Below are 27,651 nucleotides of genomic sequence, written 5' to 3' on the forward strand. Positions count from 1 at the left end.
CATGCAGGCTAGCATCAAGGCAATAGGAAGGGAGCCTGTATGGTTGCCAGAAGGGGTGAGTTCCAACCAATGGTCCCACCCAGCCACCAGAGCACCACCTGGACATGTGCAAAGACATACATGCACAAATGGAAAAACACAAAGGGTTTGCAGAGAGCGGTTACCACGTATACAAGAAAAGATTCCACATGGTCATCTTTAACAGGCAAATGGACAAGCCCCCAGGATCTAGTCTCATTTTAATGAGCCAACCAGAAGAAATCTGAAGTTGCAAGTTGCAGTTGACAGGGATTGGGGGAGACACACAACCAAGCCTGGGTGCCCTGCCCCCTCTCTTCATCTCCCTGAGTCTTTCATTCCTTAGCATTAACAGTTTCTCTGCCACTCAGAGAAAACCATTTCCAAACTCCCTGAAGTGGTGAATTCCCTTGAATCCTTTGTAGATCCCAGGCCATTCATGAAGAGCTTATCCCAGTAAATACTGTAGTTGCTCAAGATGTGCAAAGAGAAGGAGAACTGAACAAGACAACTCGGAACAAGAATCTTTGGCCAATGAGAAAATGTAAACCTCTAAGGAGACCTGATTGAGTCCAGGAAAAATGTATTAGTATAAAGAATTGGAGGGTCTTGGTGGTGCTCATGTTTGTTCTGAAATGATTTAGTCTAGCCTGTATTGAGGTTTTGAGAGTTTTTTAGTAGAATTCTAAATGTTGTGAGTTCTCCTTCCAAGCTTTCAAGGGCTATAATTGAGATCTTGATGGTGTTGGAGGATCATCTTTTGCGTCATCTTCACGATTTCTGCGGTGCCACAAACTGCCTTCAGAGAAAAAGAAAGTAGAGAAATAATGAGGTTAGCACATCGCCAGATGCTCAAATATGTGAACCCCAAAGAGTGCAAAGAGTCTGTTAGGAGACAGACTGGTTTGTTCCTATTGTACCAACCATCTCGGTATCATCAGAGAAAACCAGCTGACACTACGTGAGCCAAAGACAAATGGGATGAATTCTCAGAACCTGATAATCTGTGGAACAGCTATCAACTCCATCAGGGAATCAAACAGACCATACCTGAGAAAATACAGCTTGGTCCAAGAGATTCTCTCCTGGCATCTGTGCAAATTCTTAGTTCCTCAGAAACAAACTGCTACCCCCTGTCCCTTTTTTCCCATGATCACTATTGCTGTATCTCTCAAGCTTCCAGGTTGTCTAGGCCCAAAATTTAGGTGAGACCATGGACATCAGAATTGACACAACTGGCAACTCTAAAAGAACCTTCTTTTGAATCCCACTGATATAATGCTTAGGACAGATTCTGGGGCAGGAAAGGATGGAACTAAAATTTAAACAGTAAATCATACAGAGATTTTGCATTTCTGGGGACCGACTGTAACAGATAGGGACAAAGTGTTTAGATGGGTCATGGATCCTCTTTCTGACCCTTAGGAATAGGTCAAGCAAAAAAAAAAAATCACTGCCTGTTTGCATTTTTCTTTTCAGCTGTATACATCATGGAGACCACACAGGTTATCCCCTATCAGTGCCCATATCACTTTCTAGCTTGGCATTAGCTAAGGCTGGCCTCCCCCTCTATCACTGTCATGCCCATGAACATTTCTAATGAGGGCTTTAGGTCCCCAGGCAGTAGCCAGGCTGCTGGGGAAGTCTTCATGACCCCTATGCCTGTGGGGAAGACTTACCGATAAAACCCTGGACTCCTTGGCCTGATTTAGGCTTGTCTTCCTCTTCTAGCTTCTTCTTCCCCAATTTGGGAAACTTAACTTTCAACTTGAGGCTTCTACTGTCAGTGTCTGAAGATTTTTCCTGGGAAACCACAGTAACAGAGGAAGGTCAAAATGTTAGTTGCCTAACATTCAGAAATAATTCCCAGAGGCCTGCCAAGGTGGTGAACATGGATGGCAGCAGAAAGCAAGCAGATCTGCTCTCTATCCAGGTGGTCACTGGTCACATACCCTCGGAAAGCAATTGATCTTTACCAAGAGCCTACTCAGGCCAGGTGCTTTGCTAGCATTAAGAAATGCTCATGTCATACAAGCTTCAAGACAACCTTGCAAAGTGGCTATCATACATATATGAGAAATGAGGAAGCAGAGGCTCAGAGACGTTAAATATTTCACCTGAAGTCATGTGGCTAGGGATTAGAAAGGTGAAATCGCTAGGGTCACTGCTAGCTTATATGGCTCTGCATGAATTAGAAAAAAGCATCCCTTCCTTCAGACATGTAGTTTGGTGAGCTCCTATTCACCCCCTTTGCCCAGTATCTTCCTATAGGGAAGGCCCTGCCTCCCAGGCCACCTGCTTCCCTGTCTGGAATGCAAAGAGTTTCTCTAAACATAGCTCTTAATTATAAATGTGGGATGTGGGTTCTCTTCTGTGTGGACCATGCAGGCTGTGTAATTCCAGCTTGGTCTCCCAGTTTCTTACTCCTGTCAAAGTGTGCTCATTTTACTTACTACTGGACTCAATAAAACCTAATTTTGAGGTTAACTTTGTTACCAGAAAATCCAGCCAAACACATTTCAAGAAGCTTTGGGATCATTTTCCTTTCATGATTATTTATATATCTGATCACCTTCATTAGAAGAGTATAAACCCGTCCTCTTCCTCTTCCTGTTCTTCCTCTGGTTCTGCTCCTGGCTATGTACACTAGCCTTTAGAATTACAGTTTAGAAGCAATTTCAAAAAAGGGCCCAGGACTTTCCCCTCAGCCAAAGCTTTGGAAAGCCCAGTGAATAATTGACTCTCATTTTGCTTTTCCCCACTAAAGTGGATCTGAATCTTCTGTGGCCTTAAGGTGGCAAGTTTGGTGTCAAGTGAATGAGCAACATCTTCCTGGATTTCTTTCAATCCACTCTGCCCTTTGTTAGAGCCTCACTTCTTTATCTCTGTGGAAATACTGGAGCCCAGAAAAGAGATTATGGCCCAGGCCAGGCAGGTTCACATATCAAGTGGGCCCTGAGGGCATGGACTGTGTTTGTCTCATTTCTCTCAAAATCCAGGCCATTTGCCTAGCTCAGGAGCTTGGTGAGAGAGCTGAACTGGGCAATAATGGAAGGGGGTGCAATAAGAGTTTGCTTCCTTTTCTGCCTAACAGTATATTTTCTTTCCCCAGAGGGCTGCAAAGGGCCTTGGAAAGTGCCTGGGTCATCAGCAAAGGCACGTGAGAAAGTTGTTCAATCCTTTAAGACCTGAGTTTGTATGTGGATTCTTCTCTGAAAGGGTAGCCTGATTGTTGCTCTAGTCCAAATATGCCTGTATGGCTTGCTCACATGCACATAACTGGTGAGTGAAGCTAGAAAACAGATATGATGAGTAGGGGGACCAGAGATCCCAACAGGTTGAAATGAGTGATTCTATGGTTGGGGAATTTTCAAGGAAAAAAAACCCTGTCAGACCATAAAGGGAGTAATTTACCTAGTGATAGGTGGACATCACTTTGAGTCATTTGACTTATGAGATGGAACTATTTTTCAATTTTAGGAAAACAGAGTTGTTCAAAAATGACAGCATCCCTACAGCTATATTGTAGCCACTACTGCCGTGCTTGATTTTCTTTTAAGCCACATACCTGGTTGGTAGGGGGAGGCACTAAGATGAGCCTACTAACCTCCCAGAGGGGAAGAGACAGGAAACAGCAGGGAGAGGTACTATTTGAAAGATTTAACCACCAGTATAGCCTGGGCACCAACCATTGAGAACAGATGTTGGCTGTAAACAACTGGTATGGCCATACTGGTATGACCAGATAAAGTTCAGTCCTGGCAACAGGTACTGAGCAGGGAGAGGGAATGTGCAGCCAAGAGAACAACATAGAAAAAAAAACTATCTTGCTTATTCTTTCTTGATATCTCTTGCTACACAGTGGATCTTCTTTCTAGTAATTTTCCCATGGTCACCTAATTTTTCAGTGTGTTTCCTGTCTTGTCCTGTCAACCTGTGTTGAGGAGATAGGGGGAGGGAGGAAACTCCATTAAGCTGCAGCTGAAAGCCACCATCGGACCCCTCTTCTATATCAGTCATTGTGTCCTGGCCCACACTGGAAAGTAAGGCAATAAGAAAGAATCTTGCTTCCCCTTTGTTTCCCAATCCCCAGCTCACACACCTCTGGAACAAGGATTGGATATATCCAGTAGATCTCAGATAGCTTTTCAAACTCCTTATTGATGGCATCGAGGGTGGTTTGTAGTGTGGCCTCATCCTTCGTATTTCTTAGCTGGTACAGACATAAAAAAGAGAGGAGTGTCAATGCCTAGCACCTTTGTAGACTCTTGCCCTCTCCTCTACTCCCAGTCCCTGCTAGTGACCAAGAGACCACAGGGTACCAACTTGTATTTCCTTTGGCCCATAGCCAGCTCTTTTCTTTCTCAATAGGGAGATCCATAAAACAACCAGATAGTGGGGCTCTCCTTGAGGCTGGGCATGCTCACAGTTTGGCAAGCAGAGAGGCCTTCTGACTATCATCAATTAACATTGAGTTCTACCCCTATAGCTTAGGGTCCAGGACAAGGGTCATACTCTTGACCTCAAATCCCTAGAGACATCTCAGTGTACCCCTAGATAACAGCTACCAAGTTTTGAGCACATATGTATGCCAGGCACTGTGCATACATAATTTCATGCAGTCTTCCCAATAACCTTACAATACCTTACAAGGCACTGTAGTTCTCATTGCACAGGTAAGAAAACAGACTCAAAGAAGTTTAGTGCTCAAGATCGCATAGCTAGACAGAACCCAGATCTGTTTAACTCTTATAGCCTGCCATCTATACAACACTGTCCCAGAAACGACATGTGGGGAAGCCAGATTCTGGGGAGAATATTTATTACACACACACTGTAATTTAAAGGCTGTTTTGTGAAGCAAGGAGAGAGCTAGAGAGAGACTGGCTCAACTTTTCCCTTCCTGGAAAAGTAGGTCTTGCCTCCCCAGGCTGTGCTTTAGTCCCTTGCTACTCACTCTTAGTAATTAAGCAACAAGTTCTAGACAGCTTCAGTTATAGGTTCAGGAAACAAAGCTTAAGTGTTCCCTAGTAACCCTTAGCACCCACCAGATGAACTCTGTACAGTCCATGGGAGACTTAAAATGGATTCTTTTGGGACCATCTCTAACTCAGAAGAACCAAATTCTAGACCAGCAACACAAGTGAGATAGTTCATGTTCCAGTAAGTAGTGAGCTAAGAGAACAGATGCATGCTGAGGCCACCTAACCTGGCCTCATCTCTCCCCACTGGCACAAGCTCTATTTTCAGTCTGGCACTTATGTGGCTTCTTGCTGTGCATGGGCACTTGCTGCTACAGCTATAGGTTGAGCCTTGCTGGCTGTCACAAATGGGTGGCAGATGAATGGGAGAGGGTGGAGTGTGAGGTTATAGTCAGTCAAGATGGGATACTGAGGGAGAAACAAGTGTCAGTGCTGACAAATCTCTTTTCTTTACAACTAATGATTTAGGACAACAGAGTATCCCAGATGCATGGGACATGTGTGTGCCAAATAAGGGAAGTGGGAATTACTGAGTAGAATTCATTTCATCATAAATCTACATCCCTTTGCTAACACTGAGCATCTTACTGCTGTCCTTCTTCAAGAGGAAGAATAACAACCGAATGAAACAAGCATTATTTCCATCCCATCTCTGTGACAGCCTTTCTGGGGATACATGGTCATTCTTAGCTGCTGTCTGCCTCCTGGCCTCATCGGGATGTGTGTATATGTTGGGGGGGTCCTCACTGGGTCCTATGGGGTGGGAGCCTTCTCAAGTGTGGTATGTGCTCAAGCTGGGTTGTTGGCTGGCACAAACCAATTTTCAGACCAATTCTCAAGAGAGCCTGAGTGGCAATAAGAGACCAAACTCTCATACTTCCTGCTGCAAGGCCATTGAACTCTCCCTATATATAGAAGGTACTTCTGTTGCTGTTGTCTAAAGCTGAAAGACTTTAGCTCGGGGCTCAGATGCTGGGACAGCCTGGCCTGATTGCCTTAGCCACTCTGCCTCCTGTGCAGTGTGCCAGTTAAGTGTGCAAATGAAAGGAGGAAATGGATGCTCTTCTTGCAATATCAACTCAGAAGCCCCTCTTCAAATAAGCCTTAATTAGATGAGAGGCAAGCACAGCACCTGCCTCAGGGCCTAAGCAGCCAGCCCCAAAGCAGACTGATCATGATTAGTCACCTCATCAGAGCGCACTCACCAAGTGTGCCTGTGGGCTTTACATCCTGGGAAACATGCAACTAGTCTTGTAGCCCCCAAATGGAGCCTCAGTCCATCCTCCCTAGTACTAATAAAAGCTACCATCTATCAAGCTGCTACTATCTGCTAGGCACTGATAGGCATTTCATAGTTTGTTTAATCCTCACAACAAGCTGGAGAGATAGGGATTATAATTCCTATTTTGTAGATATGGAAACTAAGACCCAGAGAGGTGAAGTTACTTCATACAGCTAGTGTTATGGGTTGAATTATGTCCCCCCTAAAAATATATATGTTGAAGATATAATCCCCAGTACCTCCGAATGTGACCTTATTTGGAAATAGGGTCATTGCAGATATAATTAGTTGTTAAATTGAGGTCATACTGGATAGGGTAGGCTCCAATCCAATATGACTGGTGTCCTTGTAAGAAGATGGCCATTTGAAGACAGAGACACAGGGAGAACATCATGTAAAGATAGAGGATTGGAGTGATGCATTTACAAGCCAAGGAACCCCCAGAAGCTAGGAAGAGGTAAGGAAGGATTCTTTTACAGGTTTCAGAGGGAGCATGGCCCTGCTGACACCTTGATTTTGGACTTCTAGCTTCCAGAAGAGTGAGGCAATAAATTTCTGTTGCTTTGAGTCACCAGTTCTTGGTACTTTGTTATGGCAGACTTAGGAAACTAATAAAGCTAGTAAGTGGCAGATTTGGGATTTGAAACCAGAGTTCCCCAAATTTTCCCACTATTCTATACCACCTTCTCACATGGTGAAAGAGGTATGTAGAAACTTGGGAGATACAGAGTAGCTTAAAAGAGCTCACTTTTTTCTACTGCAGCTGTATCAGGTATGATGAAGATACCCTACTTTTGATTGGCCTGGTTTGGACCCAGGAGACATTTGCCAAAGGAGAGGTTGAGACTTTCTTTCAAGGGTATGGTAGTCCCTATGGATTAGCATAACCCATGAAGTGATACAATCAACAATAATCCCGGGTGACATGGTAGGGACTGTCAGGCAAGTACCTGGCCAAAATGCTCCTACATGTCTCCAGTGCTCTAGAACCAAGCACAGACGATGACCATTTTCACATGGGATATTTTGCCCTCCCATGCTCAAACCCCCTGCACTCACCAAGTTTTCATCCAGGAAAGCTTTGGTGTCATCGTAGAGCCCTTTAAGACTAAATGTAACATCTACTGCATCATTTCTGCTTATAGTCTGAGAGGAGAAGAAAGGAAAAGAAAGGAAGGGAAAGGACAAAGACAGAGGAGTTGTTGGTTAGTAAGCATGCAGCTGGCTTCTCTGTGGGAAGGTAGGAGCAAGCTAGTAGGATGTGGCTATAGGTGAAAAAGTAATATTCAAAATATAGCACAACTAGTACAGCATAGGAACCAACCAATCAGAACTGATGCCAGCTGTCAACTACTGGTACAGTTGCATTGGTGTGTCCTATGAAGTGGCACAGCACACTTGGCTTTTGGCATCATTTATTGGTTGCAGTAGGTATGGGAAAATAGGAAATATGTGAACCACAGAGTAAGTTTGAGGTTATTTGTTGTCCCTAGGCTAAAACCACCTTTCCCATGACAGGTGGAGCTAGGCCCTACCATCTTTCTTCTTGGAGCTCCAGGCCTCTTCCAGCTAATATCAGGCCCCGACCCTATTGTATCTTTCTCCTAGCACTAAAGTTACTTTTGAAAAGCATCACTTAAATCTTCTGGCAGTGGATAAAGTCATGGGATGGCACATTTAATATTAAGTGTCCTTCCTGATCTGGACCCTTCTCTCAAGAGGGAAACCAAGACACCCAGGTGCTCTGGTTCCAATGACAGACATCACTTTATCAAGTTATACAGGGATCCACCTGGGATGAGGAAGAGCCAAGGCCAAGTTTCTTTCTATTCATTGTCCATTTCTCTCCCTGACACTGGTGTGGTGGATGGCTACCAAGAAGAGGGCTAGCTCTCAGGTTGATAATATCTGCTGTGGTATTTCCCCCAGCAGCCACTTAGACCTGTAACAAGTCAAGGGATTCCTGCCTTCCTGTCTACTCTATCCATCAGTTTCCTGCCATATCCTTTGCCCAGTTTCTCCATCTAGCCTCTGGCTCCCCTTCCTTCCCTTCCATCACCTTTCCTATGTGGTTTGACTACTTTCATTCATCTGCCCCTTCCCCCTTTACCTCAATGGGAGTACAGGAAGTTGCACCTGCCTCATTGCCACTGTCTTGGTCATAAAATACATCATTCAGGATGTTAGCACTGGCATTCACAGAATCCATGAGGACAGACACATGCTGGTGGACCTTGCTCAGGTCATTAAGTCTGTAATAAATAAAGGACAGATAGATGAATCAGAATTCTGAAGGACTTCTGGCCTGGGGTGCTGGTGAAGGTTGGTATAAGGGCTGAAATGAAAGCCCTGGATTCCTGACTTGGACTCTTTACTCCCTTCTGTTGTTTCTGCTCTTCTTTAGGTAGCCACCTATGCTGTAAAGCGTTTTTCCTCTTCTCTAGGTATTTACCTTTATCCATCCATCCATCCATCCTTGTCTCACTAGAATTTAGATACTGGGAACTTGGGGAGGGCAGGAGGCTAGAATAGAGGAGGGCAGCAGACTCTGGGAACTCCAAGGCACTCCTTTTAGTTAAGGGCAAGGATAAACATTCTCAGTCCTGTTGGATCAGGGGCAGCAGGAGGAGATCCGAATTCATCTCTGGGCCTAATGGGAGATGTGCAAGCTGGCTTATTGCTGAGCACAAAGAATTTTTCCTGCCAGGATTTTCAGGGTCCCAGTAAATCTTCAGAGCTCTAGGCACAACTCCTTTCTGAGGCCAGGCTCCCCAGTAGCCAATAGACACAAATTGGCTTCTTCTTTGTATCCTTCCTTAGTATTCCCAGCCCTGTATGTAGGCCACTCAACTTACCTGCTGATGAGATTTTCTGCAAGCCGAGCTAAGTGCTGCATCTGGGCATACTCTTCATCAGAGAGGCTATCTTGAGATTCCTGGGAGTCCAGCTGGGGTTGAGGGGCAGCTTGAATTTCAGTATGCTTGCATTCCCACATTTTCATTGAGTTCTCAAAGTCCTGGAAATGAATGCAGTGGCAGATCCTAATGATTGCTGTATTTAAGAGGGCATGTGACAGATCTGTCTATGAGTCTGATGTTTATCAATGTGTAGGTAGAGTGGGTAAAGGGGAAAGAGGGTCTCCATTCCCCCATACACCAATCTATACACCTACAGATCTATCCATCATTTTATTCAATGTCTCTTTTGGACTAGGCATTTTTAGATTTTGTTATTGTCAATATGTTGGGTCTTGGGATACCATGCTTGGATCAGACAGATGCCTGCCTTCCAGAAACTCCTTTATGAGGGCATCATGACTGATAAAATAGTGGAGCACCTTTAATGTTCCCTCCTTGGCCAAATCTAGGCAATATGTTGTGATGCAGTTTAAAACCAGAACATATCTAATTTAATTTTGAATCATGCTTCTGTCATTTACTAGTTGTGTGACTGTTAGCAAATTATTTAACCTCCCTGGTCCTTATTTTCCTCATCTGTAAAATGGAGATAAGTGTGTCCATCTTATAGGACTGTTGGGAGGACCTAGAGGAGAGAAATGTGACGTGCCTAGCACAAAGTAGGCAGTTTATAAGTGGACTTTCTCACCCCTCTCTATTGCTGTTTCTTTGGACTGTTCACAGGTCAGAGTGCAAGATAGCCTCCAAGCACTGAATATCTGATCAATAATGGCTTCTTTCTAAGCTTTAGAAGGTTTAGCTGAAATGGATGACATTTATGAATGCAACATTTTAAGGAACCTTACAGGAATCTAAAGAACATATTCAATGCAGAATCCAGTGTTGAAGGAGCAGATTTTTCCAAAACCACAGAGGCCTTTGGCTCTCTGTGCAGTGGGAGAAGGTGACCTTATCCAAAACCAGGGGAGGAAGCTCCTTGTCTCACTCTCTTGGACAGTGGTTTGCAAATGTCAGCATATATTAGAATGTCTTGAGGCACTTGTTTACAAATGCAGATTCCTGGGAACTACTCGCCCCCAGGAATGTGCAGGTGACTCTGATGCAAGAGGCATGCAGACCTCCCTTTGAGGAATTCTGCTTGACCGGGAGTTTTTAGTACTCAAGTGACAGCTATAGATGAGGCAGTGTGGGAGCCCAAGATGAGCCTTTCCCCTCTTACCCGATCTCTTGCCAGCATCTGGGCAGCATTCTTGTATCTAATCTTGATAAGACCTGGCTTCTGAACCCAGGCTTCCCCATCCACTTGCACTGGGATACCTTCTTCACCATCAATGGTTATCATTACCTCACGGCACTGCCAGAGAAGATGAGGGAGAATGGGAGAGAAAAATGACGCAACTGCTATATACCAATCTGATAATCTCACAGTTACAGCCTGAATGTGTATCTGAAGTAGCACTGGCAAGGATGTGAATCAGATTATCCCAGGGAGAAACACCTGTTTCCTATGGGCTTTTTGCTCGATCAGTCCCTGCCACCTCTGTTTCTAACTTCAGCCAACACCTTGCTGCCCACCAGATAACCTGCTCCCTCTACCCCAGCACTCTTATAGCCAGTTAATTCTTGGGACTACTCCACATCCTGGGCTGCAACCAAAAAAGTCAGTACCTTCCTCATGCCAACACAGCCCCTGCCTACCTGGGCGATGCGATGATGATGCAGGTTGATGATTCGGGACATTGCCATCTGCACAGAACCAAAGATTGCCACTACCTCCAGCTTCCCATCATCTATTGCAGGAGCCTCATATTCCTGAGGAGGAGGAATTGTGTCACATTTTCCACCCTTGAGAAACCATACTTTGTCTATAATAAGCAGGTATACTTTGAAGGCTCTTAGCAAGAATTTTTGTAGCCCAAGAAGAGTGGAAAAACTGCACTATTAAAGGGGGAAAAGATAAGGTCAGGAAGACAATCTGGAAAAGGATACTGAGATTACAACTCTTAGCCCCTTTGGAGATCACAACTCTTAGCCAGTTCCCTTCTTGTCCAATCCAGCATCATAAATCCTAAAGGCCAGTTTTATTGGCCTCATGGCCTTCTTGGATGAGCTCAGAGGTTATGGGTCAGTCTCCCAGAGGATTTTTTTTTTCATTTTATTTTATTTTATTTTTTTTGTCTTTTATTTTTGCTTTTGGTTCAGGATATTATGAGGGTACAAACATTCAGGATGTTATGAGGGTTACATTTTATGTCTTTGCCTCACCCAAGCAAGGATTATTAGAGGCATACCCTTCCCCTCTACAATGAGCCCATTATCTGAAGTGAGGTATCACAAAATTGGAAGAATAGGCTCCACATGTACTCGCCATCAAATTGGCACTGACTGATCAACACTATGGTGCACACATGTTAGTAATATTCTCCAGGGATTAGGGAGTTGGGGCGGGGGAGGTAAACTCCCAGAGGATTTTATTAACAGATTCCTTGGATAAAAAACCACGGCCTAGGTAGCCTTTAAAGGATCTGTCAGGCCTAAGGAGTGGAAAATTCGAAGCCTAGGCCACACCTAAGACTTGACCTAATATTGAAGATTTTGGTTGATTTTTGTGCTCTGGGATAGTAGTTGCCTAAAAAACTGATCATTTGGCTGCTGCTAATAAAGGTTTCCAGCCCATATCCTCTTCCCCAGTTGTCCACTTCCCCTTCTAGACAACCCAACACTCCTTTCTGTGAGACCTCAGTAGGATCATGCCTTTCTTCCTCCCTGTTATTTGTTCCACACTCACTGTGGTCACTGTGTTGCTTCCCCAGAAGTTGACACCTCCGGCATAGCTGGTAATGTTGAGCACTACAATGCCTTGCAGGTTTGGCAAGGAGATGGCTTCTCCATCACACTGAAAGAAAAGAGTAGCTCTCATTGGCTAGATCTTCATGTGCCAATATAAAGGGACATTTACAAAGATGGGGAAGGGGCTCTATCTTCTCTTTATCCTATCATTTTCTTAACCCTAAAATGGAAATCTATCTCCATGCCTTCCTCCTGTGAGTTGTGAGTGAGGATCACAGAGTTAAAGCTCAGGAAGAACCAAGGACATAGGGGGAAAGTTGATTCCCAAGGCCATGAAATTCCCTTTCTCTGTGTCCAGGAAGGGACACCCCCTTTTCCACTAACCTCCAGGTGCACACGTTCTTCCAGTTTCCTGTAAGAGCGCTGCAGAAGTTCCTTGCTTCCCAGAAGGCCATACCACATCTTGTTCTTAAGGCGGCTACTATGGGGAGATAAGGGTAGAGATAGTCTGAGGGTGAATAATATAAAGATAAATGGATGGGGAAGACAGGAAGGGATACCATCTTTTTTCTCAAGTGCCTTTTTATATAGAGATGGGTCATGCTGAATGGTTTCAAGAGGACACAAGAGGGGCTGCTAGGATAGTGTAACTGGTATTCCCATGCAAATACTTACAGAAATGGGTTCCTGGAACCAACTGAAGCCTCAGCATCCTATCAATAGATAAATTTTCCACTTCTCCTTGCTACTGATATTGGTCCAGACTTGGAAGAAACATGCCATAATCAGAAAGCAATGCTCACAAAAAGCTGTGAGCATAGCTGGCTGATACAAACCAGCTACTCTGGCAGTGTCACTCCAGGAGCACAAGATTTTAGCTGCCTGGAATCAATTTCATTTGAAACATCTGATGCTTAGACTAATTTTTTTTTTGAAGCAGAAACTTTTCTGGCAAATTGGAGGGCTTTTCCAAACACCAGACTTGTATATTAAATGCTTAATTCAGTACCATAGAACAGAACTAAACTTAATAGGGAGATTTTAGAGGAAGAGCCAGCCAGTGGAGAAAAATATGAGATAGGTAAGGATATTAGGAGGCTTGGGGTGGAGGTGGGAAGGACAGGGTCCTGCTGACTGTAGGATCTCTGACAAATACAAGTGGGGAGTATACAATCACTAGAAAGGCTGGATATAGTTTACTATGAACTTGTAAGGTAGAGCCACAGAAATGAGCTACCACAGGGAATAATTTTTGAAATGTAAGAAGTCTAGCACAAAATTATTTAGATTCTGTTTAAAACCATAAGTTCTCTGAGCACCTTAGTTTCCTCATCTATAAAAACAGGGGTTTAATTGTATGGAAATACAAAACATCTAGAAAAACTACAACAATTATAAACAAAGAATAAAGTTGGAGGACTTTCATCTCCCAATTTCAAAAATTAGTATAAAGCTACAGTTATCAAGAAAGTGTGGTACTTGCGTAGGATAGACACATAAATCAATGGAATAGAACTGAGAGTCCAGAAATAAACCCTTACATTTGTGGTAAATTGATTTTCAACAAAGGTACCAACACAATTCACTGGGGAAAGGATAGCTTTTGTAAAAAATGGTGCTTGGATAATTGAATATCCACGTGTAAAAAAGATAAACTTAGATCCTTACCTCACACCATACATAAAAATTAACTCAAAGTAGATCATAGAATTAAATGTGAGTGCTAACACAATAAAAATTTTAAAAGAAAACTTAGTAGAAAATTGTTAAGACCCTAAGTTAAGCAAAGATTTCTTAGATCTAGCACCAAAACTGTGGTCCATAAAGAAAAAAAATTGATCAATCGGACCTCATCAAAATTCAACTTTTGTACTTCAAAAGGTACCACTAAGAAGATGAAAAGACAAGCAACAGACTGGGAGAAAATTTTTGCAAATCACATATCTGATAAAGTACCTGTTCCTCAGCTCAGGCCTGCTCTGAGAAAGAAGTTCTAGTGGCAGTGGCAGGGGTAGGGTGGGGGTGGCATGCATCTTTTTACTTGTAGTTCCAATTTACTACAGGAACTCTGAGGCTGCCTTAGGTCATGTCTGTAGTACAAAAGTACCAGAAAGAGCCAAGCAGGCCAACACTGGATGGGGTAAAATGAATGAGTCTAGGGGAACCAGGTTAGGAACACCAGGAACCAATAGGGGGATCTTTGATGCTCTGCAGCCTTGCCAAGCAAAACCAGACCTGAAGCCACTCCTAAGATTTGGTTACACTCTCACAGACAGAACAAAGATGGACGATTTGCTGAATGGAGTCAGTGTAATCTGTAATAGTAACACAGGTAGCTGTGTTTACACAACAATCCACAGATCTAAACTATGAAGGCAGCACAGGATGCCAGTGCAGTCATCATAGACCAGCCCAACATTTGGGGCAAGCTGTCCCACTAGGTTAGTCTTGGCATGAATGCATTTCAATTCCAAAGCATCTCTTTCTTTCTGTTGCTTGTCTGAGAGGGAATGTAGGAATACACATGTGTATTGTGATTGTGTGTTTGCATATAGGGAGGGAAATTTCTTTTCCTTACTTGTATTGTCCTGGGTGTTCATTTCTTCTGGTGTTGAAATCCAGAGAAATTTTAGCATCCAGTCCAATTCCAAAGTAGTTGTTCATGACACATTTTTCTTTGAAGCGTCTGAAATTAGCCAAAGGAAAGGACAAACATTGGTGCAGGAAAGAAGTGCCACTATCATTGGGCATGCAGATGAATTCGCATGATGGAAAATCACCAAGGGCAGGCCTCCTCCACATTGGGCACAAACCATAATGTTCTTGAGAAGCACATGTAGGTGTCCTACTGTGTTAACAACTAGCTTGTTAACTGTAAGACAGAGCGCCCAGCCAGTTGGGAAGCTTCAGTGGGATTAGGACTCATAGTAAAGAAGCAACATTCATAATCTTAGTTATCTTTGGAGGCCTCGTATATGAGTGGCCTGCATTTTTTATACATGTAATAAAGGGAAGTAGAGTCATTGGCTTATTCCCATAAAGAACTTTTGAGTATCCCAGATACAAATGTGTCATGAGAGTTAAGTCTGCACTACTGCCCTCAGTGATGTCTGACATCAAAGGGCAAAGTGACTGCACATTTGGGGGGAAAGACTGAAAAAAGATGGCAGATACGTACACAACAAAAAAAGTCAAGCCGTTTTTCAAGTCTCCCACATCCATCTAGGGTGTCAACATCAAAACCAGCAGTGTGCTAGAGCCGGTTCGTGCTAGCTCATGTAAACTGATTATGCACATCTCTTTCAACTTCACATTTAAGGGCATTATATTAGTAGCTTGAAATAGGCCATGGCAGGAGGATTTACACCAGAAATAAATCAGGGCTTTTTTTTCCCCCAAGAGACCTGTTTTTTAAATACTTACCAGCACACTATTTTATTTTATTTTTATTATTATTATTATTTTTTTATTTCAGCTCATCATGGGGGTACATAAGTTCAGGATATATACATTGTCCATGTCCCGCCCATACCCCCGAGTCAGAGCCTCAAGCATGTCCATTCACCAGACAGTGCGCCTGGCACTCACCATGTAGTCATACCTCCATCCCTTCCCCCCCCCACCTCCCCGAGTCAGCACCCTCAGCCAGCACACTATTGATCAAAATTTATTGAGTAGATCCATGAAACCTCAGATATAACCTTAAGCCAATGGTGAAGTGGAGGGGAGTTGGGGGTTGGAGATAGGAATAAGAATTGTTTTCCTAAATAAATTAGTTAAGAAAACATAAATAATTGCTAGCTGTGTCCTTCATTTGAGAAACTGAAAATAGATACAGTTTAGCTATTTAGTCAGAGATTACTTTTTATTTCTAAACTGACCCTTCCTTGATCTCTTGAGATTTGCCTCTCTCAACCACAGTCCAGAAATTGGAATTTCTCTAACTGATGTCCAAACTGATCTTCTTAATGGAACTCAAAATGAGTGAATGTGGCAGAACTTGGCTGCTGGGAATATTCTAGAAAGGTAGGACTGGTGAGACAGATGTCCTTAGATTTACTACCCAGTCCCCTAATGACCATTTACTTTTTAGTATCTTCAATCATTTACAGTTAAAGGCAACAGTGGCAAAACAAGGCCTATGAAATAACAACTAACATTTATTAAGTGTTTATAACAATAATAATGATAATAACTGCTAACACATATAAAACTTAACTATGGTTGCCAATTTCTGCTCAATGCAAGCACGTTTCATATATAAGCTCAATAAATGCAATAAATATATGTGGCAAATTCTAAAATTACTTCATTCTACATGTGAGGAAACTAAGGCTCACTTTGGTTGAGTCACTTGCATAGGTCACACAACTAGTAAGTAGAGTTAGGATTTGACTCTGGGTATCTTGAGATTATGCTCTTAACCAGAAAAAGGACGAAGCCATTAAGAGGTGATATAAGTGTTAAATACTCACATAGTTTCTGGTGTAAAATGTAAGTATTCCAAGTTGAGGTTATCTAGGTCCTCACTTTTGAGAGAAGATATAGAAGATAGAGTACCATGACGAGAACCTGGGCACAAAAGACATCACCTTGGTGTGAGATGCAAACAATAAAAGCCCTTCTCCCCATTTATATTTCATCCTATTTTCTCTGTGGGACATGGTCAAGCTCAATGATCTTCTCTTAGGTAACATTCAGGGTTCTTATGCCAAAGAGGGAGCCTTTTGGATGGATAGGGATTCCCACTAAGAGAATAGTAATGTTGGGCTGGACTGCTTGCTGGCTGGCAGAAAACAGCTTCAAATCTTGAGCTTCATCAGGACAGCCTTTTCAAAGTTCCTAATGGAGTCATTACTCTGGACGTTGGCATGGGATCTTATAGTGTGAGATTTCTGGGAAAGAGGGAGAGGTATCCACTGCAGGATTATGGCTAAGAGAGTATGCATGAAAAACAAATATTTATTCTTTGGGAGCTAGGCAACAGTGATGAAGGCTAGAATAAGAGAAGAGAAAAATCCTTACGGTGTCTTGGGCTCGTCTGGTTACTATCCTCTGAGTCATCTTCCAGGAAGAAAGTTGAAGCAAAGTTCTTAACAGATATTGTCTGTCTGATTTCCTCATCCAGAACTATAGAGAAAAAGTGGGAGGAAGGAGTGAAAGAAGGAAGGAAAGGAGGGAGGGAAGGAGAAAGGAAGGAAGGACAGAGGGAGAAAGAGAGGAAGAAGAGAGGGAGGGAGGATTGATCACACTTATCAAACATTTGTTGAGCATCTATTTTGCTTAGTTAATACCAGTCAGTGTGTGAGGAAATGATAGAAACTGCCATTTGACCATAACCTCTCCTCCACAGTCTGTTTGTAGTCCCAGCTTCTTTACAGTGTTGCTGCCATGTGTTCATATTCATGCCCGAGCTTTCTCTGTTATACTGGTTATTCTTTTTCTGTCACCCAGTACATGTGGTTGTGAGTGGAAACTTGGGGCTGGGGCTGGAGGCAGCAGGGAGGGAAACCCTCTGCCCTTCTACCTCCATTCTGTTAGTTCATTTATTGATGTGGCTTTTGTCCAGAATTGAGCCCATGCCACTCTTTCACTCAATTGTCTCACCCATCCCCAGAACATTTGAGAAGTTTCCTTCCTTTCACTAGCCTATGTGTTGTATAGCTCAGGTGCTCACTTGTACCAAAGCTCAGGTTCAATCCCTACCCTGCTGGGGGTGCCTTTCTCTGTCCTGTCACCAGAAGCTGCACCTCTAAATCTAACATAGGTGTTGATGGAGCAGACTGAAGGTTGGTTGCGGCAGAGTTATGGCTACATCAGATTAATCTGATCCCTACTGCTTGGAAACTTTAGAAATAGAGGCAAACTGACTAATTCTTCCACAGTGCAGAAGGAAGATTTCCTTTCTTTCTTGGAAACTTGGCTGATGTACTTAAAGGTACCGACGTGGGGCAAGATACCATGGCTAAAAGTCAAAGGCCAGCCAAAGAGACTTCCTTGCTGCATGGGACTTCTGCTTAATTTCAGTAACTCAGAACACACTTAGTCTTATGCTACCTTCTGTTTGTCAATGAAGCATTTTGGGGAAGAAGTTGTCACCAAAATGTTAAATGAAGAAGTTGGGGGAGTTGAAAGAGCTTTCATACTGAGTTGGAAAGTTTGCAGACTGTTATGAGTTCTGGGCGATGGCAATCAATGCTAGAACCATCAGGACCACTGTCAGGGGTGTTGTGCCTAATTAGTACTGTGCAAGCCATGCAGAGATGAACACCAGTTTCTTTCTAAAATAGTCACAGGTTTGGTGGTTGGAAAGAAACAGGAGCAGGTAGGAAAAAATTCTGTGGCTGCTGGTGGATGCTGACAGAGCTATAAGCCAGGCCACTTAGCATCCGTCCTTGTTTAGAATGAATGTTGGTTCCCAAAATAAGTTAGTAGCAAGAGTTGAGGGCCTGGGAGGTAGGAGGAGCCAATGGGGCAGCTTATCAGGACTGAGGCTTCTCAAATCAGCAATGTGAGCACTGACTTTGGATGCAATATGCACGCAGAATCTAGTCAAGTTTTGGTAGTGGAGTCAGATAGCAAACCCAGAGTGAGGGAGACCAGTAAACCATCCACCAGAACCTTCTCTTTCCCCTACCTCAGTCACTACATTCTGGGGAACCTTACCTTGTTCAACTTGGAATATGATGAGTTTCAAGGATTTCTGGAGATTCTGGGCCTTTTTGGCCAGCTCCAACTTGCACTTGGTTATGTGGTCTATTTGAGGAACGAAGGGCTTTCCATCTGCCTTGCTGCTGTCTGCACTCTTCTCAGCAGAGGTAGCTGCTGACTCCTCAGCCAGAACATCAATCAGGACAATGAGCTTATCATACATTATGTCACTCTGTATAGTGAGGAAGGAGATGGGACATTGTTAGGAGGGACCAGTGTTTGAGAGAGCAGAATGAGGAGTGGCAGTGGAGAGGGGAGGGGTTGGCCAGGAACACTGAGCATAGAAAGCACATACTGGGAGATAAAGTATGTGGGGAAAAAAGTTGTTGGGTAGATGTAATGAGACAACCAAAGGGTGTTAGGGGATCAAATACATGTCATTTGTTTCTGAGCAGCCCTGGCATCAATGTATATTGCCAAGTTTTTCTTACCTCAGACTGGCTTGTAAAATAATGTGTAACATGGCAAACTTGAGGCAAGATAAACGTTTCTAGACTGGCGTTTTCATGGGCATGCTCCTATGGATGTGGATGTGCCTCTGCATGGGTACTTGGGGTCTGCCTTTGTGCGTGGCTAGGTTTGGGGACCTACATCTGCTACAGGATTTAAGGCTTTGATTCCCAGTTTTATCACTTCATGGTTTGTGACCTGAGGCAAGCTACGTAACCTCTCTGAGCCTCTATATTCTAGGGAAGTTGTGAGGATTAAATAAATTAATACATTCAAGGCACTCAGAATAGTCTCTGGCACAGAGTAAGTGCCCTATAAGTGTTACTGTTGTCATAGAGGTGAACATGGGCATGTTTCTAGTGTGTATCTGTATGTACACATTTTCAAGCATGTTGAAGTATCCAACCATGTGAATACATGTTTGGTGTACACTTATGTCTAGTTGTGGGCAAATGCTAGTCATATGCCTAGGTGCATAGCATGTGTATATGCACGCATAGTGCCATTCTTCATTTGGCAAAAGATGGAAGTTTGATGAAGTTGGACATTCCCCATCAGGGAGGCTTACCAGCTGCCCCTCCTTGCATTTCTTTTACAATTCCCAGTGAAGGGCACATTTGCTTTTGTCAAAAAGGGGCCCTTGGATCCACAAAAAGAATAAGACAAAAGGAATGGAAACTTACTTTCAAAATCACAGACTCTATTGCTGTATTGTTCTGTTTGATCCGACCCCAGGCCTTCACAATATCAACCACAAAATCTTCCACGGCTGAACACAGGAATCTGGAAAGATAAGATAGATGGCATGTTGTGACATGGGTCCTGAGGTCCAGAGCCCTTCTTTCTTATAACGTCATCGGTCTCCATCTTTCTCCTCCTCCTGTTTCCTTATCTCTCCTGCCTCCCTCTCTCTCCCTCTCCCCCAGGCCCCTCTCCCTGTCTGCTTTTTTTTTGTACATATGGTGAAATATGCTCCATCTCCACTTCTGTCCAGTTTCACACCACTTCCCAAGTCAAGTACCTGAGTTTGACCAGCGTTTCTTAGTACTAATTCTGAATTTCCATAAAAGACAATTCATTTGGTCCAACTTGGGTCAGATTTTCACCCCGGGTCAATCAGCTATGGTTCAAGGGCCCAGCTAATTTAGTGCAAATATAATGACATTGGGAGGACTCTCCCTGTGGGGAGTGTTTCTCAGAGGACAGTATGGTAGACTGTGCAGGAACATCCCCCGCAAAGAACTCCCAGAAGGAACAAATAAGCCACATGTTTAGAGGGGGAGAATATGTTGCTCAGATTATGAGAGAGCAGCTGTAGGTAGGTACTACAAAGACCTTTCCTGGTGTCAAAGGTGGAAAACAACGTGTCTGTACTGCAGGGAGCTAAGCTATGCTCTTTCTTGAATGGTCTAGAATGTTGTTTCCCTTCTGTAACTCTCCTTCAAAATCCCTGGCTTGCAATTTTGTCGTTTTGGAGGAGCAGGAGCCTCAGTTTCATTTTTCTTTCTAAACTTTCCATTCAGGAGATTCGAGTTGGGACAAATCTGATTTGGGAAGATAATATATACTTTCCTTGGCCTCAACACCCTAAAACTATTAAAGTGAACACCATATCTGACCTGGGAACAACCCGTGAGGGGCAAAAGTCACCCTAGAGGATGAGAGCCAAAGGAAGACTGACCTGGTTGCGATGATCATCTCTGTGGGGTATTTGGCCTTCAGGATTTTGTTCAACTCAGTGGCTGCTGATTCTAAGTGTTGGATGGCGGCAGCCTAGGGGCAAAAGGAGTGCTTAGCTCTGACCTCTTAGCACTGTGACAGTGTGCTGCCCATCCTCATCCCCCACAGCTCAACTGCCTCTCTGGAAATGATCAAAGGATTCTTGTTGAAGGTCCCCAGAGATAATCTTAGATCTGTGGTCATTCTAAAAATGTAGATGCATTTTATTTCCTCTCATTTAAATTAATAATTGAAAACTCATATGAAGGAGGTACTGTTTGTTTCATGTGTCAATGAACAAACAACCTCATATTACATAGCTAGTAAAGAATAGAGCTGGGATTCAAATCCACATCTTTCCAATGCTAGAATGTCACTTCTTAATTATAATATTACTAATAATAACAGCATCCACTTATGTAGCACTGACTGTGTGCCATGCAATCCTCATAACAACCCTATGAGATAAAGATTATTATTATCCCCATTTCACAGAGGAGAAAACTGAGGCATAGAGAAGGGGACAATAATAAGTGGCAGATCCAGAATTCAATTCCAGGTAGTTGGGTTCTTGAGTCTGTACTCTTAATTACAACTTCTACTCCTCCCTTTCTGTCACCCCCTACTTTCGAACATCTACCAAGTCCTGATAATTCTATTTCTTCAGTATGTATCAAATATGTCCACTTTTCCTCATCCCTGTTACCGCTTCACCAGTCCAAATCATCCTCATCTCTTGCCTAGACAATTATATCTCCTAGCTTTTCTCCCTGCCTCTAGTTTTTATTCCTTTAATTGTTTCTTTACATATCATGGAACCTTCTGCTTAAACCTCTTCTATTAGATAGCAGGATATCTGGGTAGATAGCAGGATATGTGACAAAGCGGATATAGGGAAATGTTAGTGGTAGAATCTACCATTTCAACTTTTCTATATGTTTGGAAATTTTCATAATAAAATAAGAAAAAACCCTTCTATAATTCTCATTGCTCTCAGGATAAAAGTCTGAACTTCCTAATATGGTTTACCGGGCCCCTCCTCACCTGGCCTCTGATTACTTCTCCAGCCTCATCTTGGTTACCCTCCCTGCATGCCCCTTCCTGGCTCCTGTGACCCAGCCATTATGGATGTATTTCAGTTCTGTGAGTAGTCCATGCTCTCTCTTGCCTTTGGAACAACACATGCTGTTCCCTCTGTATGGAACAGGCCTCCTCTTTCTTATTCTCCTAGTTAACTCCCTCTGGTCCTCAGGTCTCTTCTGGAATTGCACTTCCTCTGAGAAACTTTCCCTGATTCCCCCCAGACTGAGATAGATCCCCCTGCTGTGTGTTCCCAACTCCCTCTACTTCCTTATATACTAACACTCATATTACTTGATTAAAACGATTTATTCTACCATCTCTCTAAGTAGACTATGCACTCCATGACAGCAGGGACTATGTCATTCTTCTTTACCCACTAGCATATAAGAACAGCTCCTAGAACAGTATGTCACATATAGTAGTTATTCTATAAATATTTTGAATGAATGAATAAGTAAATGTCTAAATGAATTATATCTCCAGTGCCTAACATAGTTCTTGGTAAATAGCTGCTGACTGACATGTCCCCAATCCTCAATGATCTCATCCTCATTGAGTCCATGGACAATACAAAAGCTTCTCTCTGGACTTTGCCAACTATTTCACCATGTAACAAAGATGTTGGCCTGAATTATAGCTGGGCAGTAGTTACCTCAAATCGTGGTACATCCATTTCAACCTGTCCTTTTAGCAGCGGGGTTTGTCTGGGAGTCTCACGGATCATCACACTCCATCTGAAATGAAGTTCAAAGACAGATAGATATTTAGGGTTGTGTTTCATCACAGATGGGAATCAATGCTTCAAAGTTCAATAAAGAGGTCAAAATATTTATGTGATGGGGGGAGGCATGTTGTATGGGATGCCCAAGCAATCTCTGGTCACCTGATCTCAAGGTATACCACAAGAGGGTCCTCTGCCTCATGACTTCTGCAGGCCAGTGTGATGGAAGGAATTCCCTCACAGGGTTCTCAGAGAGCAGTGATTCTCAACCAGAGGTAACCATCAAGATTACCTGAGGTGCTTTTGTAAAATACACATATCAGGGCCCTACCCAAGACCTACTGAATCTTTGTAGTGGGGCCCAGTTTGGTATCTTGAAAAATCTACCCAAGAGATCCTCATGGGCAGCAATAAATCAAATACTCATTTATGCCACAGCATATAAAGTCTTTTTTTCCCCCCTCAGGAGATAGGATGGCAATATTCTCTCTTCTCTAGAGCAGAGACAATCTCATCCAGTTATTTCTACCCACCCCCCAACTTTTTTAGTTTCTTTGAAAACCTGATGAAACTGTAGATTTTTCCCAGCAAAAAATATGCTTACATAGATAATTGGCTATACAAGTTGAAGAAAGTTCACAGAACCCTTGAAATTTATTCATGGGGCCCGAGCTCTAGGGTCTTTTAGTTTTAAAGAGGGGATTTAATGATGTTTGAGGGACACATGGCAGACCACAGCTTCCCAAAAGACAAGATCCCTCAAACTGCTGTGCACTGAAGCCAGAAAGGAAATGAGGCTCTGTGAGAGAGATTAGAGTATTCCTGATTGAGATGATATAAATGGGAATAACTCATGTGAGTCTGGAAGAGGCACAGGGACCCAGTCTTTTAGCAACTCACCTGTCTAGAATCCTCACACTAGCCTGCTCCACTCTGTTGAGGATATCCAGAGGTGATTTGCTTTTGTTCCAGAACGCACCCCAACCCAGGACACGGGCCAGATCATTGCCAGTTCCAAGTGGGATGACTGCCAGCTGACACTGCAAGAACAAAAGGGGGCACCCTTTTCAGACAGTCCTTTTACCAAGCTTCACCCATGAAAGAACCCACAGGACACCCTGGTGGAAGAATTATGGCCTTAAAGCTAGTGGTTTTAAGAGATTTAAGATTCCAGGAAGTATAAGAGGAGGATGTTTGAAGTTGGATAAAATTTTGGCTAAGGAGTTGGACCCCAGTATTAGCAATATAGAAACTACTCACTAAAGGGGAAAGTTGCTGGAATATGCTAATATTTATAGCCATGCTTATAAAAGAGAAATGTAACCGTCAATTTCTATCTGGGCTGGGCCAAGGAGGTGGGGTGCCTCAGGAGACAAAACCACTGGAGTCACAAGAACAGAGGGCTGCCTAGGGAGAGTGTTGAAAGGTAGAGGAAAGTTTCTGCCACTCTTGAGACTCAGGGAGAAAGATTGGTGGCCTCAGGAAGGGAAGGAAATTGGGAGCTGAATGATGTCTGAGGCCACTTCTTTTCCGCATGCTCTCTTCCCCTTTAACCCTTCACTCTGAAGCCTGGGGAATAGAGCACTACTCGTTCTTTCTGCTAACTCCTTCATTTCTCCTTTGTACAGATAGACGGCCAGAAAATGGTCTAGGTGAGCAGGCTTAGATTGGAAATCTACCAGTCAGGTTGACTATGAAACCTGTGGGAAATATGTATTTTACAGACAGGGAGAATGAAGACTCAGGACTTCTTGGGATGGGCAGTTCCACACCCCTACTCCTTCTAGCAATGGCTAAATTGAGTCAGCTGGGGACTTACCCTTTCATGTAATCCAAAGGCATCAATCAGAGATAAGACCCAGCTCACGCTGCCATCTCCACCACAAACCAGAACACGAAAGCGAGCAAAGTTCTTGAACATGCACAGCCTGAAAGGAAGAAGGGGAAAGGGAGTCATTTCATGAACAGCTGAGTTTTATAACTCTTTCCTACAACATGTCAGGACATAAGGACTGCTGCTTCGGCACCCTGCTAACAGGCTACCTGCCTTATATTAACCCCTATCTCTCTATGTACCTAAGACCACAGGCAACTTCTCACAGGCACTCCCAGAGATCAGGCCTTGCCTCAACTTATACTATTCTGTGCCCAACTTTGCTCTGGAAGCCAGTAGTAACCTAGCCAAAGCTACTTGCTGAGGCCCAAGAAGAATGCCTTGCACAGTGGCCAGTGGGCTCACAGGAACCAGGACTGAGCAGCCAGATGGTCCCCAAATAAAACAGATCTGTAATAGACATATATCTATTTGGCCTCAGGAAAAAGAGTGAGTGGCAGGAAAGGTAGACAGCAATATCCATTTGCTTCTTCCTGTGAGGTCAGGGGATGTAGCTTTACCTCTTCCAGCTAGAAAAAAGTGAAGCAAATCTGAGAGCAGGACATGGGCTTGAAAGGATTTCTGGGAGAGGGATAAAAGTCCTCCAACCAGCCAACAACAAATGCTCTGGAGTCATATGTTTGTGTCCTGATGTGAGAAAATAGATCTTTCCTGCCCAAGTACAAGAACTGATTCCAGGAAGCCTATCCTAGTCTAGAAGGTACAGAGGGAGGAGTCTCTTACATACCCAACTATATCCCTTACCCCATGCTTACCCGGCTTCAGGTCCACCCTTCGCTAGGTCGAACACTTGAGACGGATTAAGGTATTGTTTGAATTTTCGGAGGAAGATGATGCCTTGATGATCGCCACTTTTGGAGTTGATGAAGATGAGCAGGGGGCATGAACAGGCTGATGACCAATCAAGATTCCAGAAGTCTTCAGATACTACTAATTGGCCTGATACACACACACACACACACACACACACACACACACACACACACACACACCAAAAAGAAAAAGAAGAAAAAAAGAACAGGGTCATTCAGATGGAAATTAGACATGACTTAACATCACATTTTGCAAGGACTTTTTGAGTACAAGTCCCAGTCTCCTGAGACTGAGGAGCAGAGGGAAAGTCAAGACAACATCCAGAGGGACTTAAAAATTCTTTTTCCAGCTGTTGTCAGGCAAATGACATTTACTGAGCAACTAGATACTGCTGCGGTATAGTCCCTGTGCTCAAGCTCGGGAGACAGACTCATACACAGAGTATGTTGGAACACAAGGAATAAGGAAATTGGAGCCACAATCAAGTATTAGTAAAACTCTGTGGGGAAACTGAGGAAGGAGAGGATTGAGAGCCCAGGAGGAGGACTAGCACACCAACTAGTCCTTTCTCTGCCTGGGATAGCTCAGTGCTCACAGTGAGAAGATACCAGATCAGAAGAGAGGGGGAGGAAAGGCTGTCATTTAGCCAGGAGCTAATGACAGAACACATCAAGGCGGGATGAAATAAAGAGCTTTAATCACTTCTCTATGGCTCTGGCAGAGCAATCTGTGCTATCACACCAACTTCCAGGGGAAACTAGACTATAGGGAAATTGTCTGAACAAGAGAGAGGCTTTAATAATCCCCAACACTGAAGTTACCCATAGAGAAGTGGAGTTATAACAGTCTAAATAGCCAAAGCCTGCCAGCTTGTGCTGAGTCTTAGAGCCTGTTGGCAGGGAGACGGGCAGTGTTCTATGGTCCCCTAGGAGACACTAGACAAATAGTGAGCCCCCCAACCTCAGAGCTTGTGGCTTGCCATGGATGCCCCAGCAAAAATAAATACATAGGGCAAAAAGCATGTGGCTCACTTTTCAATGGTGGTGGTGGGGAGGTAGGTTCAGAAGTCTCATTTGTTTTAACCTGGGTGAAAGGGAGCCTGAAGGAAATCTGCTTGAACAGATTTCATGGCTGGTCTTCCTGGAAAAATCTAAGGCAGGCTTCCTCTGTGGGCCAATTCCCACTCACTGGCTAGTAGAGCTTGAAGGTGTCCCAAGCCAGCTAGCCAGCCATGCACCAAATTTTCAGTGCTTGCCAGGACTCACAGCTACAAGGGGAGTCTGCTGTGTCACCTCAGTAGCATAGCTTGGAAGTAGTTACTTTCTCTGAACACATTATCCAACAGTAGTACCTTTTTGAAAGTTTTTTCTTTTTTTACAAAAGTAATATGTTGACACAATGGTAGTTAAGACACATTAATCCATTCATTCAACAAATATGTATTGAGGGCATTCTCTGTGCCTGTCCTTGCTTTATGTTCTGAGAACACAATGGTGGACAAGATAGAAACAGTGTCTGCCCTTGTGGAACTTATATATTAATGGAGGAGACAAGTCATAATAAATAATTATAAAAGATAATGTGTTGTGGAGAAAAATAAGGCAAAGAAAGGGGGCAGAGATAGAAGGGAATGTTATTTTAAACAGGGTGGTCAGAAATGGCTTCTCTGGGGAGGTGACATTTGAGATGAGAATTGAGTGGAGTGAGGGAGTAAGCAATGCAGGTATCTGGTGGAAAAGTTTTGGGGGGCAGGAGGAAGAATAAGTGCTAAGACCCTGAGAAGCGAGACTGTCTCCAGTGCCTAAGGACCAGTGAAGAGCACAGCATGGCTGCTATGGAGCAAGTGAGGGGGCGAGTGGCAGAAGAGGTCAGAGAGGTGACAGGGGCCATATCAAATGACAAGATATTAGAGGAAGCAGTGCAAAAATGAGGATGAGGCTTTTCAGTATAGAATTGAAACATTAGGGGACAGGTCATAAGATTTATAAAGAAAGGAGTCAAAGGGTGTTATCTTTTTATGTGTTTGCTCCCCTACCAACCAACAATGCAGGCCCCAAATCATAGCCTAGCCTTAGGCTTACCTCTCCTTTGTTTTAGAACCTGGCTCTGCTCTGTGCTTCCTTTTCTCACTCAGCAACCTCCTGTCAACACCCTCTAGGTGAGCATGTGACTTTGGATATATATCCTAATTAAAGGACTGGTGGAAACAGCTTCCTGCTAACATTTAGTGGATCTGTGACATGTGTTTGGAAGCAACGATGTCTCCTGCC

The 27,651-nt window shown here is 43.5% G+C and overlaps 1 protein-coding gene across 2 annotated transcripts in view; it reads right to left on the bottom strand.

The window, feature by feature from the left end:
- Window positions 1-694: 694 nt before the first annotated feature.
- Window positions 695-27,651, bottom strand: part of DGKK (diacylglycerol kinase kappa) — a 106,912-nt gene continuing 79,955 nt past the window's right edge. Inside the window, exons 9-28 of one of the 2 annotated variants that reach the window (XM_045538465.1) lie at window positions 25,324-25,507; window positions 24,494-24,602; window positions 23,575-23,714; window positions 22,606-22,687; window positions 20,833-20,924; window positions 19,835-19,934; window positions 18,657-18,873; window positions 17,016-17,120; window positions 16,466-16,562; window positions 14,569-14,676; window positions 12,375-12,471; window positions 11,989-12,096; window positions 10,899-11,012; window positions 10,420-10,554; window positions 9,138-9,298; window positions 8,393-8,534; window positions 7,342-7,428; window positions 4,121-4,231; window positions 1,698-1,821; window positions 695-817 (exon numbers count right to left, since the gene is read on the bottom strand). In XM_045538465.1, the coding sequence (XP_045394421.1) occupies window positions 741-817; window positions 1,698-1,821; window positions 4,121-4,231; window positions 7,342-7,428; window positions 8,393-8,534; window positions 9,138-9,298; window positions 10,420-10,554; window positions 10,899-11,012; window positions 11,989-12,096; window positions 12,375-12,471; window positions 14,569-14,676; window positions 16,466-16,562; window positions 17,016-17,120; window positions 18,657-18,873; window positions 19,835-19,934; window positions 20,833-20,924; window positions 22,606-22,687; window positions 23,575-23,714; window positions 24,494-24,602; window positions 25,324-25,507 (2,390 nt within the window). In that variant the 3' untranslated portion in view covers window positions 695-740. Of the gene's footprint in view, window positions 818-1,693; window positions 1,822-4,120; window positions 4,232-7,341; window positions 7,429-8,392; window positions 8,535-9,137; window positions 9,299-10,419; window positions 10,555-10,898; window positions 11,013-11,988; window positions 12,097-12,374; window positions 12,472-14,568; window positions 14,677-16,465; window positions 16,563-17,015; window positions 17,121-18,656; window positions 18,874-19,834; window positions 19,935-20,832; window positions 20,925-22,605; window positions 22,688-23,574; window positions 23,715-24,493; window positions 24,603-25,323; window positions 25,508-27,651 lie in introns of both variants that reach the window. The other variant, XM_045538466.1, reaches the window with a different exon arrangement.

This window comes from Lemur catta, chromosome X (assembly GCF_020740605.2).
Source record: "Lemur catta isolate mLemCat1 chromosome X, mLemCat1.pri, whole genome shotgun sequence".
In the NCBI taxonomy this organism is placed as follows: domain Eukaryota; kingdom Metazoa; phylum Chordata; class Mammalia; order Primates; family Lemuridae; genus Lemur; species Lemur catta.